Raw genomic sequence first — 17,962 nt, 5'->3', positions numbered from 1 at the left:
TAGGGACATGGATGAAACTGGAAACCATCATTCTCAGTAAACTATCACAAGGACAAAAAACCAAACACCGCGTGTTCTCACTTATAGGTGGGAATTGAACAATGAGAACACATGGACACAGGAAGGGAAACATCACACTCCGGGGACTGTTGTGGGGTGGGGGGAGGGGGGAGGGACAGCATTAGGAGATATACCTAATGCTAAATGACTAGTTAATGGGTGCAGGAAATCAATATCGCACATGGATACGTATGTAACAAACCTGCACATTGTGCACATGTACCCTAAAACCTAAAGTATAATAAAACAAACAAACAAACAAACAAAAAAAACTGTGTTCTTCTATTCACAATAGCAAAGACTTGGAACCAACCCGAATGCCCATCAATGATAGACTGGATAAAAAAAATGTGGCACATATACACCATGGCATACTATGTAGCCATAAAAAAGGATGAGTTCTTTGCAGGGACATGGATGAAGCTGGAAACCACCATTCTCAGCAAATTAACACAGGAACAGAAAACCAAACACCACATGTTCTCACTCATAAGTGGGAGTTGAACAATGAGAACACATGGACACAGGGAGGAAAACATTACACACTGGGGCCTGTTGGGGGGTTGGGAGCTAGGGGAGGGATAGCATTAGAAGAAATACCTAATGTAGGTGACGGGTTGATGGGTGCAGCAAACCACAATGGCATGTGTATACCTATGTAAAAAACATGCACATTATGCACATGTACCCTAGAACTTAAAGTATAATAAAAAATTAATAATTAAAAATAAATAAAAACTGTGCTTTTTAATATTCATTTATAGATTTGACTTCGTATATATCAAATAGGCAAACTGCAGAAACCTTTGTGAACTAATCATGATTCTGCCTCCCCCAACTAGAAAAACAAAACAAAACAAAACCAGAACCATTCTTAGGCTTTGGTTATGATTTAATATTTATGAAGTGCCAGCCATTGAACATATGCTGAATGGTACATATGCCAGATGAGCTGGCTGCCCTCAGTAGCTATTGTGCTAACCTAACAAGCTCACCAGATGCTTGTTCTATATCTGCTTTCTCCTTTTATGATATTTTCGGTGTGTCTTTTAATCTCAATATTGTCATTATGAATGACATAAAAGATATCAGGTGGGGGTGACCCCCTCTGAAGTATTCTCAAAAGGGATGCCTGGGGTTCTTTCCAAGAGGCCCTGGCACCACCAGGGACCAGTCTAGGGGTATAGATCAAAGTCCGTGATGGGTTCATAGAGTTTCTGTTTCCTTTCTTTCACTGAGAAGGTATGGCACTAGCATGATACAACTCTTGCTAGATAAAGAAAGCACAGGAGAAGCAGTATAGTACAGTGGTTAAGCATATAGGATTTGGATTAGACTCAGTTCAAGTTCAGACACTATCACTCATTAGTCATGTGAACTTGGACAAATTACTTAACCTCTCTAAGGCTCAGTTTCTTCATCTGTAAAATAGGTATAGTGATAGTAGCTATCGAATTTTTGTGTGTGCAGGAGAGGGGAAAATTATGGTAAATAATAATTCCTCCCTTGTCCAACAAGAATGTGAGCTAACCAGAAATATAACAAAGGGTAAGACCAGCGGAAGTCAACATGTCACCTGTATTATTGTTAAAGCTGACGTAAAAGAATGTAGTGTCTTTATGGACAAGTGAACTTCACAGCCTGACCTCTCTGCCAGGACAGGCCTCTCCTTGCAGGGGCAGAGCACACATGTGCCCTCTCGAGAGGAGGAAGAGATGTCCACCTTTCTCCATCCATGCTCTACTGTCAAATCAGTCGCTTTTTCCTGAGGCTAGAGTGAGGCAGTGGAAGGTGGCTGGGAGTGTTATGTTAATGGGTCTTCACTTGGAAGGAAACGTCAAGAGTCGGAGATAAGATTACCCTAGTAGCAGCAACTTCATAGTGTTCTCCTGAGGATTCTGTGAGATAAAATAAGGTGTTTGGCAAATGCTAAATGTTCACGAAATGTATACAGTGATGTTACGTATCACAGCAACCATTATCACTGAGTGTCACATCCGTGGCAAGGAAATAGGGCAATGAAAAACAGAGACATTTGGAAATTGTTATGTTATCCCATGAGGGTTAAATAAACAGTTCAGGATATAATCTTTAAACCAAACAAGAGACTAAGTGTCTATACTTAGCACGTTCTGTTATCGTCACCCTGGGACAGAGGAACCAGCATGAAGGTTTAAGACACGATAGAAGGAGATTGGATTTAACACAAGTGGGAAGAAGCAGAGATCTTAACGAGATAAATGTGAAACAAGAAGATGTAATGCACCTGGGAGCTGGGAAAGCCTCCCAAGCGTATTCTCCTGGGATGAAGATTTCTGGGTCTTGGGGAATTGGTCAATCCATGTCTTACTTAGGCATGAGATTAGCTCACACACTCCCTCTGCTTGAGGTTTCTACTAGTTGTGTATCCCCAAATGTTCTTTTGGGTTGCATCCTAGTCAGAGTTCTCCAGAGAAATATAATCAGTAGAAGGTATGTATACACACACACACATACATACATACACACATATATATATATAATTTATTATGTAAATCTAGTATTTATATAATTTATTTAGATTTATCATTATTACTTACATTTATTATATAAATATTTATATATGTATATAAAATTTCTTGGTTTTTTCTTTTTGTTTTTTTTGAGACAGGGTCTCACTTTGTCAGCCAGGCTGGTGGTGTGATGTGGGGTGACTGCAACCTCCACCTCCCGGGTTCAAGCAATTCTCCTGCCTCAGCCTCCTGAGTAGCTGGGACTACAGGCATGCACCACCACACCTAGCTAATTTTTGTGTTTTTAGTAGAGCCAAGGTTTCGCCATGTTGGCCAGGCTGGTCCTGAACTCCTGACCTCAAGTGATCTGCCTGCCTCAGCCTCCCAAAGTGCTGGAATTACAAGTGTGAGTCACTGTGTCTGGCTGATAAATAATAGATTTATAACAGATATAAGAAGAGATTCATTTTGAGGAATTGGCTCACACAATCATGGAGGCTGAGGAATCTTCTAACCTGCGATGTGCAAGCTGGAGACCCAGAGAAACAAGTGCTGTAATTCAGTCTGAATCTGAAGGCCTGAGAACCAGGGGAGCCAATGGTGTGAATCCCACTCTGAGGGCAGGAGGAGATGAGATGTCCCAGCTCAAGCAGTGAGTGAGGCAGGAGAAAAAGGAGCAAATCCCTCCTTCTTGCTTTTGTTCTTCCTCTTTTTGTCCTCAGTGGATTAAATGATGTCCAGCCATGCTGGGGAGGGCAATCTACTTTACTGAGTCCACCTATTTAACTGCTCATCTTATCCAGGGACACCCACCCAGGCACACCCAGAAACAGTGTTTAATATGGACACCCCATGGCCCACTCAAGTTGACACATACAATTAAACATCACAAGTTGGCTTTATTTTTTCTTAAACGGAAAAATGCAGATACAGGCCTGTGTGGCCCAGGGAAGCCCAGACCTTTGGTATTTACCTATGATTCATTCCATGCAGTCCCGAGTTAAGCACACAAGTTCCTCTGAGATTATTTGGAGATTTTATTTTGTTCTAGTTCTTAAGGCATACAGTATTTAAGAAAATTTGCCCCAAAGTTTGAAAGCAATAGTTTTTTCAGATCTCTGTTGGCCTCTGATTTGAGTAAGGCATGATCTTTGTTTAAGGCAATTTTCTAAATTACTTCTCTTAATTCTTCCTCTAGGAATTAGCATCCATGACATTTCTTCTTTCTTTTCCACACCTCCACTCTCCCCCACTTCCCTTCCCTTCTTCAGCTGTGACTGTCAAAGTCCCTGGGTTGGTATAAATGATGTTAAAGGCAACCAATTGGGTTTCCTAAGATTCAGGGTTGACTCACCTGATCTCAAGAGGAAGCCCCATATTGACAAGTGATTATCTTCTCATTTCACAAAACATAGTTATTGTCAGAGAGAAGTAAGAGGGGAGCTGGGGAGTGGATAGCTGTAGTGATACAGTAACAATGCTTCAATGCTGAGAGTGAAAAACACAGTGAATGTGAGGAAGAAAAAAGTGCATATTGTAAAGTAAGCAGCATCAGAATATGCCAATGTTCTGAGAATAAAGAGGGAGTTATTCAGGTGGCTTTGGGAGAGGGAGATTTCAACCCTGGCAGATAATTTTTAGGAATGAGAATCTAATGCACGAGTAAACATGCTTGTTAAATGGGAATGCTGTGATAGTCTTGATGAATGGGAAGTGTGCAGATGAGTTCCAAAGTCATCTCACCTGCTCTTTGATTTTTGTGAAGTGAGAGCTGAGACACAACCTCTGTGGTTTAAGAACTGATCTAATTATGGTCAGGTGATTGGAAATGGAAATCTGCCACAGCACTTTGAGGAAGCATTTTTTAGATCCCCATCCCCCAGTATTAAGCAAGCTCTTAAAATCGTAAATCTAATGATACCGTGAAGTGTGTTTTGATGTTTAAATCAAAGGGCATTTCACGGTAATGGCTCCACAGCTGAACAAGCCTATATTTGCTTAAAAATTTTATCTATTTAGAAGTCACTGGTTTTCAAATAAACTTAAAAGCTGCCAATCAACATGGCAGCTGAAACATTTCACTTTATGGAGCAAAACAATAGGGCTCATGTCAGAGCTGTGACCCAAGTTTGAAAATTAATGTCATTTTGTTATTTCTCTTAAGAGTTGATCTTTTCCTTTGAGTTGCTCTTCATGACAACTGCTAATTGGCTTTATTGTTGGATTTCAGGGTTTGGCACAATATTCCATTCTCTTTTATGGCTACTATGACAATAAACGAACAATTGGATGGATGAATTTCAGGTTGCCGCTCTCCTATTTTCTAGTGGGGATTATGTGCATTGGATACAGCTTTCTGGTTGTCCTCAAAGCGTAAGTTTCATTTGTCTTTTGGGAAGCAAATAATGATTTCTGGAATCAAATGGAGGGATTAATTTGGGGATTGGATATAATTTTGTTGCTATTTTATGTCTAAAGGAAACAGAGTCTGTAAGAGATGAAATGTAGTTTTAATACCAACACTAATGTTAGACTATTACATCTTCAAAAGAACTGAACATAAACACAGGCCTTTGAGTCATCTCATGGGGTCAGACCAATGCTTGCATGCCTATCTTGTGTTTAAACATATTTTTTAAATGTGTATTTTTGTACTTGAAGGTGTGAATTAATGTTGCCAGCAAGACAGGGAAACAGCTGCTGGTCCCTCCTTTGCGTGCAGAGAGGTTTGTAACTTGCAGAATCAGCTCAATAGGCAGAATCTATTGTTCTCTGCTCATTTTTTAAAAAAACCAGAATAATCACTCATCCAAAAAATTTTTGCTGTGTAAGACAGCAAAAATGAATGGTCCCCAGTGAAACCATCACAATCAACTGTATAATCATGGTTTGTCTTGGGAAACGATTTATTGGAGTATGGGGAGGAATTTCACTGGAGAACTGATATTACTGCAGTTCACTTTTCTCCCTGCCTAAAATATATTTATAATACTCCACTTAAAGGCTGCAGAAGCCTAGCAGAGTTATTTGGGTTTATATATTAAAAATATGACCCTTTAGCCAATTTTTTTTTGAACTAGTTTATGAGAAGAGTTGAAACATCTCAAGTAAGGTCGCCATTCTTTTATTTGACTATGTGCAAGATGAATGAGCTTTTCCCCTCATTGTAGGAGGCTCCTCCGCCTGAGGGTCTAAGAGGGAAAAAGTGCAGTCACCCTAAGCAGGAGCTCTCTGAAGCAGTCTGTGACACACTTTGTGTCCTAAACCTGCCTCACTTACTGGTTCCTCCAGAGAAAACTGCCATATTTCGTTTTTAAGCTCTTTTAGGACTTAAAACCTTATAGGAAATCCTATATCTAAGATATTTATCAACCTGCTAAAGTGTAATCAGGGACCTCAAATATAAGAGACTGTCCATCAGATAAGCTACTATCACATTCCAAAAATCAAAGATATTTTCTAGTCTTTTGACCGTATCGCTCTGGTTGGGCTGAAGTCAGAGGTATCATTTACATTACTGAGGCCTCATGAGTATCATTTCTGTGTTGCTCCTTTAGTTTCTATTGTCAGTGGAGAAGAATATTTTCTCATGTCCGATGACTCAGCTTTTTTTCCGGTAACTGTGCAGGCTGTGTACCCCATAGCCATTCTGCCTAGGTTCAAATCCCAGCTCTAGCATGTATGTATTTATACAATCATTAACAGATGGCTCAACTGCTCTGTTCTCCTGTTTCCCCTTGGTAATAGAGGTGTAATGGATGTGAGGACTAAATGAATTAATACAAACAAAGCACTTAGAATATGCCTGGATGAGAAAATTATTCAACAAATGTTAACAATTTTATTAGGATTATAATTCATAGGCTTATTGAAGAAAAAAAGCCAGCATGGTAGGAGTTGAGACCACATTATAGATCCCCAAAACAGGACAGTCATGTATGGTTATGCAGTTGTACATCAGTAGATTTGTATATTTAATAAATGATTTTCTGGCAGATGAATTTAAAGTATCTAGAGCAGCAGTGTGCCAGGCAAGTCACATATATAAGTTTAAAACTTCTAGTAGTCATTAAATAGACAGATACATTTAATTTTAATAATAAATATATTTGCTTTAACTCAATATATCAAAAGTATTATCATTTTAACAAACAATCAATATAAAATAATTATTGAGATATTCTCTGCCTTTTGGAAGGTATCATGTCTTTGAAATCTGGTGTGTATTTTATACCAGTCACATTTCAAATGTTCAGTAGCCAGATGTTGCTGGTGGAACACTCTGTTGGGTAGAGTGGCTCTAGAGGAAGTAGTGGCTTTTTCAAAGTTGCTCGAAGATGCCATTTGGGATAGCTGCAGGGCATCAAATCCACATTTTCCCCCTCAAAGTCATTCATGTTATGCCATCCAAACCAGTGTGGCCTTGAACCTTCCCTCTGGCATGGGCCTTTGGCTGCTCCTTACCTGGTTAGCAAGTAGTTCAAATTCATTGCCCAACAGCAAGACAACTCAAAAACAATACACTGCTCTCACCCCACCATCAGCCCATGGGACAGTACTCAGTAGAAAAAGAATTGATGAGATATAAATCTTTGTACAGAATCATTAATCATCTCTCCCTACTCCTATCCCAGTTAAATATTCTCTTGGAATAAGTTTGAGTGGATTTATGACGTGCATTACTCAAATGGAGTAGAAGGGAACCTAAGTTCTAAAATCGACTAGGCTACATCAAGATTTTTTCACTGTACTCATTCTGTTAGCTTCTGCATACTCATCCACAAAATGGGACCAAATATCTATTTTTAGTTACTTAATAGCAAAATCAGAAAATAAAAAGATAGAAATCCAAGAAAATAGTTTGAAGTTTTAAGATAAGATGACTAACTTTGTTGGCCCAGGACTCTCCTCATTTTAGAACTGAAAGTCTTGCATTTGGGAACCTTTCAGTCCCCAACAAACAAGGATGGTTGATCATTTTAGTTTTAAGTCCTTCCCTTTTCTTCTTCCTCCCTTCATTCGTTTCTTTTATCCTTCTTTTTTTTCCTTTTCTTTACAGGTCAATGTACATTTTCAACCACATCATATGCTTAGAATTCTTCATAATAAATATAGTTACATGAGTATTAAAAGCAAATTAAAACAATATAACATAAAGTTACACAACATAGAAACCATCAGCTGATTTAAATATTGTCCTCATTAGTGTAAAGTTTTATATCACAAAGTAAAGGTGGCTTGACATCAGAACCCAACTGTTCCCATTAAAAACAATTCTCTAAGCTAAAAATTTGGGGTTTTACTGGTCTATTTTATAGCAGCTAAACTACTGGAAACAGTTGAATCATTTTGAGAATGCATGTCTTAATAAGAAACTCATAGCTATTTTATCCTTATAGGCTTTTTCAAGACTTTTTCCTATTTGTAGGATGTTTTAGTCCATTTTGTGTTGCTATAAAGGAATACCTGAGGCTTGGTAATTTATAAGGAAAAGAGGTTTATTTGACTCACAGTCTACAGACTGTACAAGAAACATGGAGTCAGCTTCTGCATCAAGTGAGTGATTCAGGCTGTTTCCACTCACGGTGGAAAGCAACGGGGAACCAGCATGTGCAGAGATCACGATGGTGAGATAGGAAGCAAGAGAGAGATGGGGAGGTGCTGGGCTCTTTTAAACAGCCAGCTCTCATGGGAACTAGTAGAATAAGAACTCACTTACTATCCCCTGCAAAGGAAGGCGTTAATCTATTCATAAAGAATCTTCCCCTATGACCCAAACACCTTTCATTAGGCTCTACCTCCAACATTGAGATCAAATCTCTACATGACATTTGGGGAGACAAACAGCGAAACCCTAGCACAGGGCTCCGTGGGATTAGATATAATTTTTCTGTTTATGATCCTGGCTATAATAATACTCATAGAATGGACTAACAAATATTCTTGGATACTTAAATCATGTGCTGTACATAACCCTTAAATGGTGTGAAAATTTTTTTCTACATAGACTATAATGTATATTATATATATATGAGATATATATTATAAACTACATATATCGCAAACCAGCCTGAACACATGCAGATAAATATTTTTAAATTTGGCAAAATGACAGTATGTTCATCCATATTTCTGGAGCTGCAACAATAATTATAACTTATACTTGAAATAATAATAATTAACATCTGTTGAGCATCTCTCATGAATCCGTTTAAATTGCATTACTTCTAATCCCTAAACATTGCAACGTAGCTATTAGTTTTATAATTTTACAGATAATGAAATAAAACTCAGAGATCCTAAATGAACTGCACAAGGTCGTTTGACTATAAGACCTCTTTGAATTTAGATTTTTCTAGTTCAAAAGATATCTTCTACCCCTTACACCTTGCCACCTCTCTGTACTGTGCTTCTCCTTACATAGGCCAGGGTGTTCCTCCCACCAATCTTATACACTGTGTTGAGTACACATTAGTTATTCTTATTGGATGGATGGAGAAATTAAGGCTCAGCAGAGTTTGAGGATTTGACTAAGTTCAAATGCCCAGTAATTTGCAGAACTGAGCTTTGAACACTTTGCTTTAATTTCAGCACTTAGCTTTTCTAATTTCTGATGTGGATTCATCTATATTGATGATAATAATAATCAATATAGATTGATGTCTCTGTCTCATCCTGGGTAGCCTTTTTATTTTTAAAAATTCTGTATTAAAAAGTTTCTTGTCTGTTGTTAAATTCCCTTAGAGTTTTATGGCCTTGATATGACTCATGTGACCAAACGTTCTGTTAAAAAAAAATTAAACCTATCAAAACCAAGTCCTTGTTCTGTAAGACTCTTGCATATTCCAAGATAAATCATGGCCAGCTTCACACACACCATTTCTAAATCAATGAGACTTTATTTTCTTCCTTCTACTTAGATGTCAGTGCCTTTGTCCATTTTCTTTTCACTTCTTTGGTACATGTTTACCCAGACAGTTATGACCTACCTGATACTCTGCCTAAATATCTTCGATATCTCTTGACATCCTTAATTTCTTAACATTGAAATTGTTTCTTTTTCCTCCCCAAATTCCCACCCCCAATTAATTTTATTCTTTGTGGAAGGAATTTCTCCTTATCTATTTAGTAGAAAGCAGTCAGAGTGCCTCATAGACCCCAGTCTAATATTTTACTTCTCAGAGATATTTTCATTGGAGGTCATAATGTTTGATGTATGTAATGATGAATTTCAGACCCTAGAGAAGGTTATGGAAGGGTAAGTGGACCTGACCTATAGGGTGTGATATTCTGGCAAATCCCACAAAACATATGATTATCTCATCTTCCTCAAAGTATAGTTGACCTTGTTTCAAAAATGCTTGGAGCGGAAAAGCAATACATAAAGTCACCACCTTCCATTTTATATTACTGCTCTATGAACTGCATCTAGATTATAAAACTTAACATAAAAAACTGTCTTCTTGCAAGCATGGACTAATAAGGATAGTAGCAGTTCACAATGAATGGCAGCTATTTACAAAGTGAGGTGATATTGTCAAAACTTATCATAATGGCAAAGACAGAACTAAATAGTGATAGCATAACAAGTATATATGGCATGCATTTATTATATGTATTGTGCCATGCAAAAAAGCAATTTATGCTGCATGTATTTACTTGGTGAGGCTCTTTCCAGTGCTAAGTTTACTTCTAGAATGACAATTCATGTATTCATTCATTTAATTACTATTTGTGGAGCACCTAGAATGGGTAATCTAAGAGAACTATCCAGTACCTGGGTATTTCATGATGAGCAAAATAAAGTCCTTGTGCCTGTGGTGCTCAGTTGGGGAAATATTGTAAACAAAGAAATGACCAGTGGTTTTGGCCAATGTAGTATAATTTTATGTTGTTGTTATCCTGTGCAGTCAAATATTTGCTACAGCTTCTTCATCCTCAAGAATTTTAAATAATTGAGAAGAGCCAAGATGGCTAACAAGATGCAGCCAGGAAGAGCTTCTCCCAGTGAGCAACCAGGGTATTAAGAAGATTGGCACACTCCAAGTAGATCTTCAGAAGGGAGGCATTGAGAGTGGATGGAGGGAGGATGTAGACTCTGTGCTGAAGTTGGAGGAAGCTTGGAATGCTATGCTCACGAATGAGTTCTAGGACGCATTCCTGGCTCTGAGTGTCTCCTGAGGAAGGGAGAGTTAAATAGGTGTGGAGTAGCCCACTCTCACCATGGACCTCCATAATTCTAGCTGCAGGAGTCTCGATGACCCCCATGGATATTTGAACTGATAGGGAGAGCTGCTTGAAGAGTTGCCAGGGACAGGACTCCAGACTGTGTGGAGTTCAGAGGATTTGGCAGAGGAAAGACTGCAGTAGAGCACAGCCAAGGACAACCATCCCTGAAGACCCACCATGCCCCTGTAGGCTTTGGCCTTTGTTGACTGTCAGACCAATACAGAGTAGGGCTGTCTTGCCCATGGAATGAGGCCATTCTGATCTGAGTGCCTCTCTTGTCTGCCAGCCTTTCCTGAGGTTCATGCCAGGCTGTGCCCACTTGCAGCACAGGTTTGGATGTCCAACTGGGGCAATTCCTAAAGGCCATCACCATAGCTTCTTTGTTGGCAGACCCCAACCAACTGTTGGAGAGCTTCTGTAGACAAGCCTCCACCTGCACACAACCACCTGCAGCCTCCCCCCTCTGCTTTGCCAATACACAGATATGCATGGACCCTGCTGCTCTGCTGCCATGGACACATGAGCACAGACCCCACTGCCACTGCCCCGACAAAGCACTTTTGCCGGCAACCCTCATGGAGCATTGTTGTTAACAGACTGGAAACACTTCAGCTCCTTCAGCACAGCAGGTGTTTAACCTTGAGAGGCCAGAGAACAAAGCTATGTGCCTGGTCCTGTACTGTCGGGTTACAGCACACAGTCCAGGAGTGCTGAGCTGAGCCCAGGTCCCCTGAAATCAGCCAGAAATGAAGCCAGTTGACTAGACCCAACTTATATCACAGTCAAACCCTCAAAGGCATCAAAGAATATAAAAGCAAAAAGCCCCATCCAAAGAATTTCAACTTTAAAGATTAAAGAAACATCAGCTCACACAGATGAGAAAAAACCAGCAAAAGAACTGGGGCAACTCAAAAAGCCAGAGTGTGTTCTCACTTCCAAATGACCATGCTAGCTCCCCACCAATGGTTCTTAATCAGACTGAGATGGCTGAAATGACAGACATAAAATTCAGAGTCTGGATGGCAATGAAGATTGTTGAGATTTAGTAGGAAGTTAAAACCCAATACGATGAACCTAAAAATCCAGTAAAACAATACAAGAGCTGAAAGACAAAATAGTCATTTTAAGAACCAAGCTGATCTGATAGAGCTGAAAACCCCATTACAATAATTTCATAATACAATTGGAAGTATCAGGAGCAGAACAGCCTAAGCTGAGGAAAGAATCTCAGAGCTCAAAAGTGGTTCTTCAAATTGACTCAGTCAGACAAAAATAAGAAAGAAAGAATAAAAAAGAATGAACAAAGCCTCCAAGAAATATAGAATTATGTAAAAAAGACCAAACCTATGACTCACTGACATCTCTGAAAGAGAGGGGGAGAGAGAAAGCAAGTTAGACAATATATTTGAGGGTACTGCCTATGAAAATTTCCCCATCCTCACTAGAGAGGTCAACATTCAAATTCAGAAAATTCAGAGAACCCCTGCAAGATCCTATAAAAGATGACCATCTCCAAGACACATAGCCCTCAGATTCTTTAAGGTCAATGCAAAAGAAAAAATATTAAAGGCAGCTGGAGAGAAGGGAAAGGCATCTATAAAAAGAACCCATCACACTAATGGCAGACCTTTCAGCAGAAGCAGTACAAGCAAGAAGAGATTGGGGCCTATATTCACCATCCGAAAAGAGAAGAAACTTCAACTAGGAATTTCATATCCAGCCTAACTAAGCTTCATAAGCAAAGGAGAAATAAAATCCTTTTTAGACACGCAAATGCTAAAGGAATTCATTACTATCACACTTGCCTTACAAGAGGTCCTTAAGGAAGTGCTAACATGGAAATAAAAATCTGTTACCAACTACCACAAAAACACACATAAGTACATAGACCATTGACACTATAAAGCAACTACACAATCAAGTCCACATAACAACCAACTAACAACACCATGACAGGATCAAATCTTCACATATGAATATTAACCTTAAATGTAAATGGGCTAAATGCCACATTCAAAAGGCAGAGTGGCAAGTTGGATCAAGAAGCAAGAACCAACTATATGTTGTCTTCAAGGGACCCATCTCACATGCAGTGACACCCACAGGCTCAAAATAAAGAGATTGATAAAAATCCATCAAGCCATAAAGAAATTGATAAAAATCTATCAAGCAAACAGAAAACAAAAAGAGAAGAGCTTGTTATTTTTATTTCAAACCAAACAGAATTTAACCTAACAATAATCAAAAAGGGACAAAGAAGAGGATTACATAAAGATAAAAGATTCAATTCAGAAAGAAGACTTAACTGTTCTAAATGTATATGTACCCAACACTGGAACACCCAGGTTCATAAAATAAGTTCTTGACCCACAAAATACTTGGATAACTACACAATAATAGCAAGAGACTTCTGCACCTTACTGACAGTATTAGACAGATTATCGAGGCAGAAAACTAACAAAGGTATTTGGGACCTGAACTCAACACATGACCAAATGGACCTAACAGACATCTACAGAACACTCCACCCAACAACAACAGAATATACATTCTTCTCATCTGCAAATGGCACAAACTATAAAATCAACCACACGCTCCCTCATAAAGCAATTCTCAACAAATTAAGAAAAACTGAAATCACACCAACAACATTCTCGGATCACAGTGCAATAAAAATAGAAATCAATACCAAGAGGATCTCTAAAAATCACATGATTACATGGAAATTAAATAGCCTTCTCCTGAATAACTTTTGGGCAAACAATGAAATTAAGGCAAAAATTAAGAAATTATTTGAAACTAGTGAGAACAAAGACATGACACACCAGAATCTTTGGGACCCAGTTAAAGCAGTTTAAAAGGGAAGTTATAGCACTAAACACCCACATCAAAAAGTTAGAAAGATCTGAAATTAACAACTTAACATCACATGTAGAGAAACTAGAGAAACAAGAGCACACCAACCCCAAAGCTAGCAGAAGATAAGAAATAACCAAAATCAGACCTAACTGAATGAAACTGAGACACAAAAAGCCGTACAAAAGATACATAAATCCAAGAGTTGTCTATTTGAAAGTATAAATAAGACTGATAGACCACTAGCTAGATTAATAAAGAAAAAAGAAGATTCAAATAAACACAATCAGAAATGACAAAAAGGACATTACCAACAACTCAAAAGAAACACAAAAAACCCTCAGAGATTATTACAAACTCTTCTATGCACACAAACTAGAACACTTAGAAGAAATGGATAAATTCCTGAAAACATATAACCTCCCAAGATTGAACCAGGAAGAAATTGAAACCCTGAACAGACCAATAACAAATTCTAGAATTAAATCAGTAATAAAAAGCCTATCAACCAGAAAAAGTCCTGGACCAGACAAATTCACAGCCAAATTCTACCAGATGTATAAAGAAGAGTTGGTGCCAATCCTACTGAAACTATTTCAAAAACTTGAGGAGAAGGGATGCCTCATTAACTCATTCCATGAGACCAGCATCATTCTGATACCAAATCCTGGCAGAGACACAATGAGAAAATAAAACTTCAGGCCAATATTCTTGATAAACATAGATGCAAAAATCCTCAACAAAATATTAGCAAACCAAATCCACCAGCACTCCCAAAAGTAATTTACCATGATCAAGTAGGCTTTATTCCTGGGATGCAAGGTTGGTTCAACATACACTAATAAATAAATGTGATTTATCACGTAAACAGAATGAAAAACAGAAACTACATGATCATCTTAATAGACGCAGAAAAGGTTTTGGATAAAATTCAACATCCTTTCATGTTAAAAAGTCTGAAAAAACTAGGCATTGAAGGAACATACCTCAAAATAATGAGCCATCTATGTCAAACTCACAGCCAACATCATACTGAACAAGCAAAAGCTGGAAGCATTACCCTTGAGACCTGGAACGAGACAAGGATACCCACCCTCACTATACTTATTCAACTTAATATGGGAAGTCCTAGCCAGAGCAATTAGGCAAGAGAAAGAAATAAAAGGCATGCAAATAGGAATAGAGGAAGTCAAACTATCTCTCTTTGTGGACAATATAATTTTATACCTAGAAAACCACATAGTCTCTGCCCAAAGGCTCCTAGATCTGATAAACAACTTCTGCAAAGTTTCAGAATAAAAAACCAATGTACGTTTCTATACACCAATATTGCTCAAGCCAAACCAGGAATGCAATCTCATTCACAATAGCCACAAAAAGAATATAATATCTAGGAATATAGCTAACCAGGGAGGTGAAAAATCTCTGCAATGAGAATTACAGAACATAGCTTAAAGAAATCAGAAATGACACAAACAAATGGAAAAATTCCATGCTCATAGATGGGAAGAATTAATATTGTTAAAATGGCCATACTGCCCAAAACACTTTACAGATTCAATGCTATTTCTATCAAAATACAAATAACAGTTTTTAGAGTTAGAAGAAACTATTTAACATTCATATGGAACCCAAACACCCTGAATATCCAAAGCTATCACAAGCTAAAAAGTAAAAAAAATTTAAAAAGCTGGAGGCATCAGAATCACACTACCTGACTTCAGACTATGCTACAAGGCTACAGTAACTAAAACCTCATGATACTGATAGAAAAACAGGCACATACACTGTATTAGTCAGGGCTTTCTAGAGGGACAGAACTAATAAGATATAATATATATATTTCATATATATATAAATATATATAAATACACATATATAAATATATATAAATACATATATATAAATACATATACAAATATATATATATATGAAAGGGAGCTTATTAGGGAGAAAGGCTCACACGATCACAAGGTGAAGTTTCGTGGCAGGCCGTCTGCAAGCTGAGAAACGAAGAAGCCAAGAGTGGCTCAGTCTGAGTCCAAAAGCCTCGAAAACAGGGAAACTGACAATGTAGCCTTCAGTCTGTGGCTGAAGGCCTGAGAGCCCCTGGCAAACCACTGGTGTAAGTCCCAGAGTCCAAATGCTGAAGAACCTGGAGTCTGATATCCAAGGGCAGGAGGATGGAAGGAAGCATCTAGTACAGCAAAAATATGAAAGCCAGAAGACTCAGCAAGCCAGCTTACCCCACTTTCTTCCACCTCCTTTGTTTTAGCCACCGTGCCGCTGATGAGATGGTGCCCACCCACATTGAGGGTGGGTCTTCCCCTCCCAGTCTACTGACTCAACCATCAGTCTCCTCTGGCAACACCTTCACAGACACACCCAGAAATAATACTTTACCAGCTATCTAGGCATCCTTCAATCCAATCAAGTTGACACCTAATATTAACCACCATATAGACCAATGGAATAGGTTAGAGAATCTAGAAATAAAGCTGCACACGTACAAGAACCTGATTTTTGACAAAGTTAACAAAAACAAGCAATGGAGAAAGGACTCCCTGGGTAATAAATAGCATTGGAATAACTGGATAGCCCTATCTAGAAGATCAAAGCTGGACTCTTTCCTTTCACCATCTACAAAAATCAACTCAAGGTGGGTTAAAGACTTAAATGTAAAATCTAAAACTATAAATTTTTAGTTTTTAAAACTAATCTATAAAAACTCTTGAAGAAAACCTAGGAAATACTATTCTGGATATGGCAAATCCTTCATTAAGAAGACTCCAAAAGCAATTACAATAAAAAACAAAATTGATAGGTGGGACCTAATTAAACTAAAGAACTTCTGCACAGCAAAAGAATTTATCAACAGACTAAACAGACAACCAACAGAATGAGAAAAATATTTGCAAACTATGCATCCAAGAAAAGTCTAATATCCAGAATCTATAAGGAACTTAAACTAACCAGCAAAAACAAAACAAACAAAACCCTAAAAAACCATTAAAATGGGCAAAAGACATGAACAGACACTTCTCAAAAGAAGACACACACGGCCATTAAGCATATAAAGAATTACTCAACATTACTAATCATTAGAGAAATGCAAAGTAAAGCCACAATGAGATACTATCTCACACCATCAAAATGACTATTGTTAAAAACAAACAAACAAACAAAGAACAGATGCTGGCAAGACTTCGGAGAAAAGGGAACACTTAGATGCTGTTGGTGGGAATGTAAATTAGTTCAGCCACTGTGGCAAGCAGTTTGAAAATTTCTCAAAGAACTTAAAGCAGAACTACCATTTAGCCAAGCAATCCAATTACTGGGTAAATATCAAGGGAGTAGAAATCATTGTACTATAAAGACACATGTACTCATATGTTCACCACAGCACTATTCAAAACAGCAAAAACATGGCATCAACCTAGATGTCCGTCAACAGTGTACTGGATGAAGAAAATGTAGTATATATACACCATGCAATGCTATGCAGCCATAAAAAAAGAATTAAACTATGTCTTTGCAGCAACATTGATGAAGCTGGAGGCCATTATCCTAAGTGAATTAATGCAGGAAAAGAAAACCAAATACCTCATATTCTTACTTGTAAATGGGAGCTAAACATTGAGTACACATGGACACAAAGAAGGGAACAATAGACACCAGGGCCTATGTGAGGATGGAGGGTGGGAGCAAGGTGAGGATTGAAAATCTATCTATTGGGTACTACGCTCATCATCTGAATAATGAAATAATTGGTACACCAAACCCCCACAACATGCAATTTACCCATGTAAGCAACCTGCACATGCATTCCCTGAACCTAAAATAAAAATTGGAAAGAAAAAAATAATAATTAAAAAAATTATCTGGGGGAAAAATAATTTAAATTAGTATCACCCTCTTGTCTTCAGGGGTATGTTCTAAGACCCCCAGTGGATACCTAAAACTAAGGATAGCAAATTCTATTGCTGTCAGTTGGAATGTGTTTCTTTTCATGTCTTCTATCCACATATTTAATGACTTTTCCACTTTAACTAAATTTTAATCACACACTGTGACCATCACTTTTGCAGTTTGAGGTACAACAGCAAAACTATCATTAATTTCTTTTTCCTTCTTCACAATTTCATGGATAGAAGATTTGTTCTTACTGTAGATCTTAGCAACCTCAGTGTATGATTTTCTTTTCCTTCCTTATTAGGTCAAAAACTTTTGCCTTTTCACTTAAAGGAAGCACTTTAAGTCTTATCTGTGGCATATCTGAATTGCCAGCATCACTGCTTTTGCACTTTGAGAGTATTACATGAAAT

General features: G+C 38.0%; 1 protein-coding gene across 1 annotated transcript in view; it reads left to right on the top strand.

Moving 5' to 3' along the window:
• The window catches only part of TMC1 (transmembrane channel like 1), a 202,955-nt gene that overhangs the window by 135,994 nt on the left and 48,999 nt on the right, over nt 1-17,962 (top strand). The window contains exon 11 of the mRNA XM_063636643.1: nt 4,783-4,925. Within this exon, the coding sequence (XP_063492713.1) occupies nt 4,783-4,925 (143 nt within the window). The remainder of the gene's footprint in view (nt 1-4,782; nt 4,926-17,962) is intronic.

The sequence above is a fragment of the Symphalangus syndactylus genome, chromosome 3, assembly GCF_028878055.3.
Source record: "Symphalangus syndactylus isolate Jambi chromosome 3, NHGRI_mSymSyn1-v2.1_pri, whole genome shotgun sequence".
Lineage (NCBI taxonomy): Eukaryota > Metazoa > Chordata > Mammalia > Primates > Hylobatidae > Symphalangus > Symphalangus syndactylus.
Note: the sequence above shows the minus strand (reverse complement) of the source record. Positions and strands in the feature narration are given on the sequence as shown.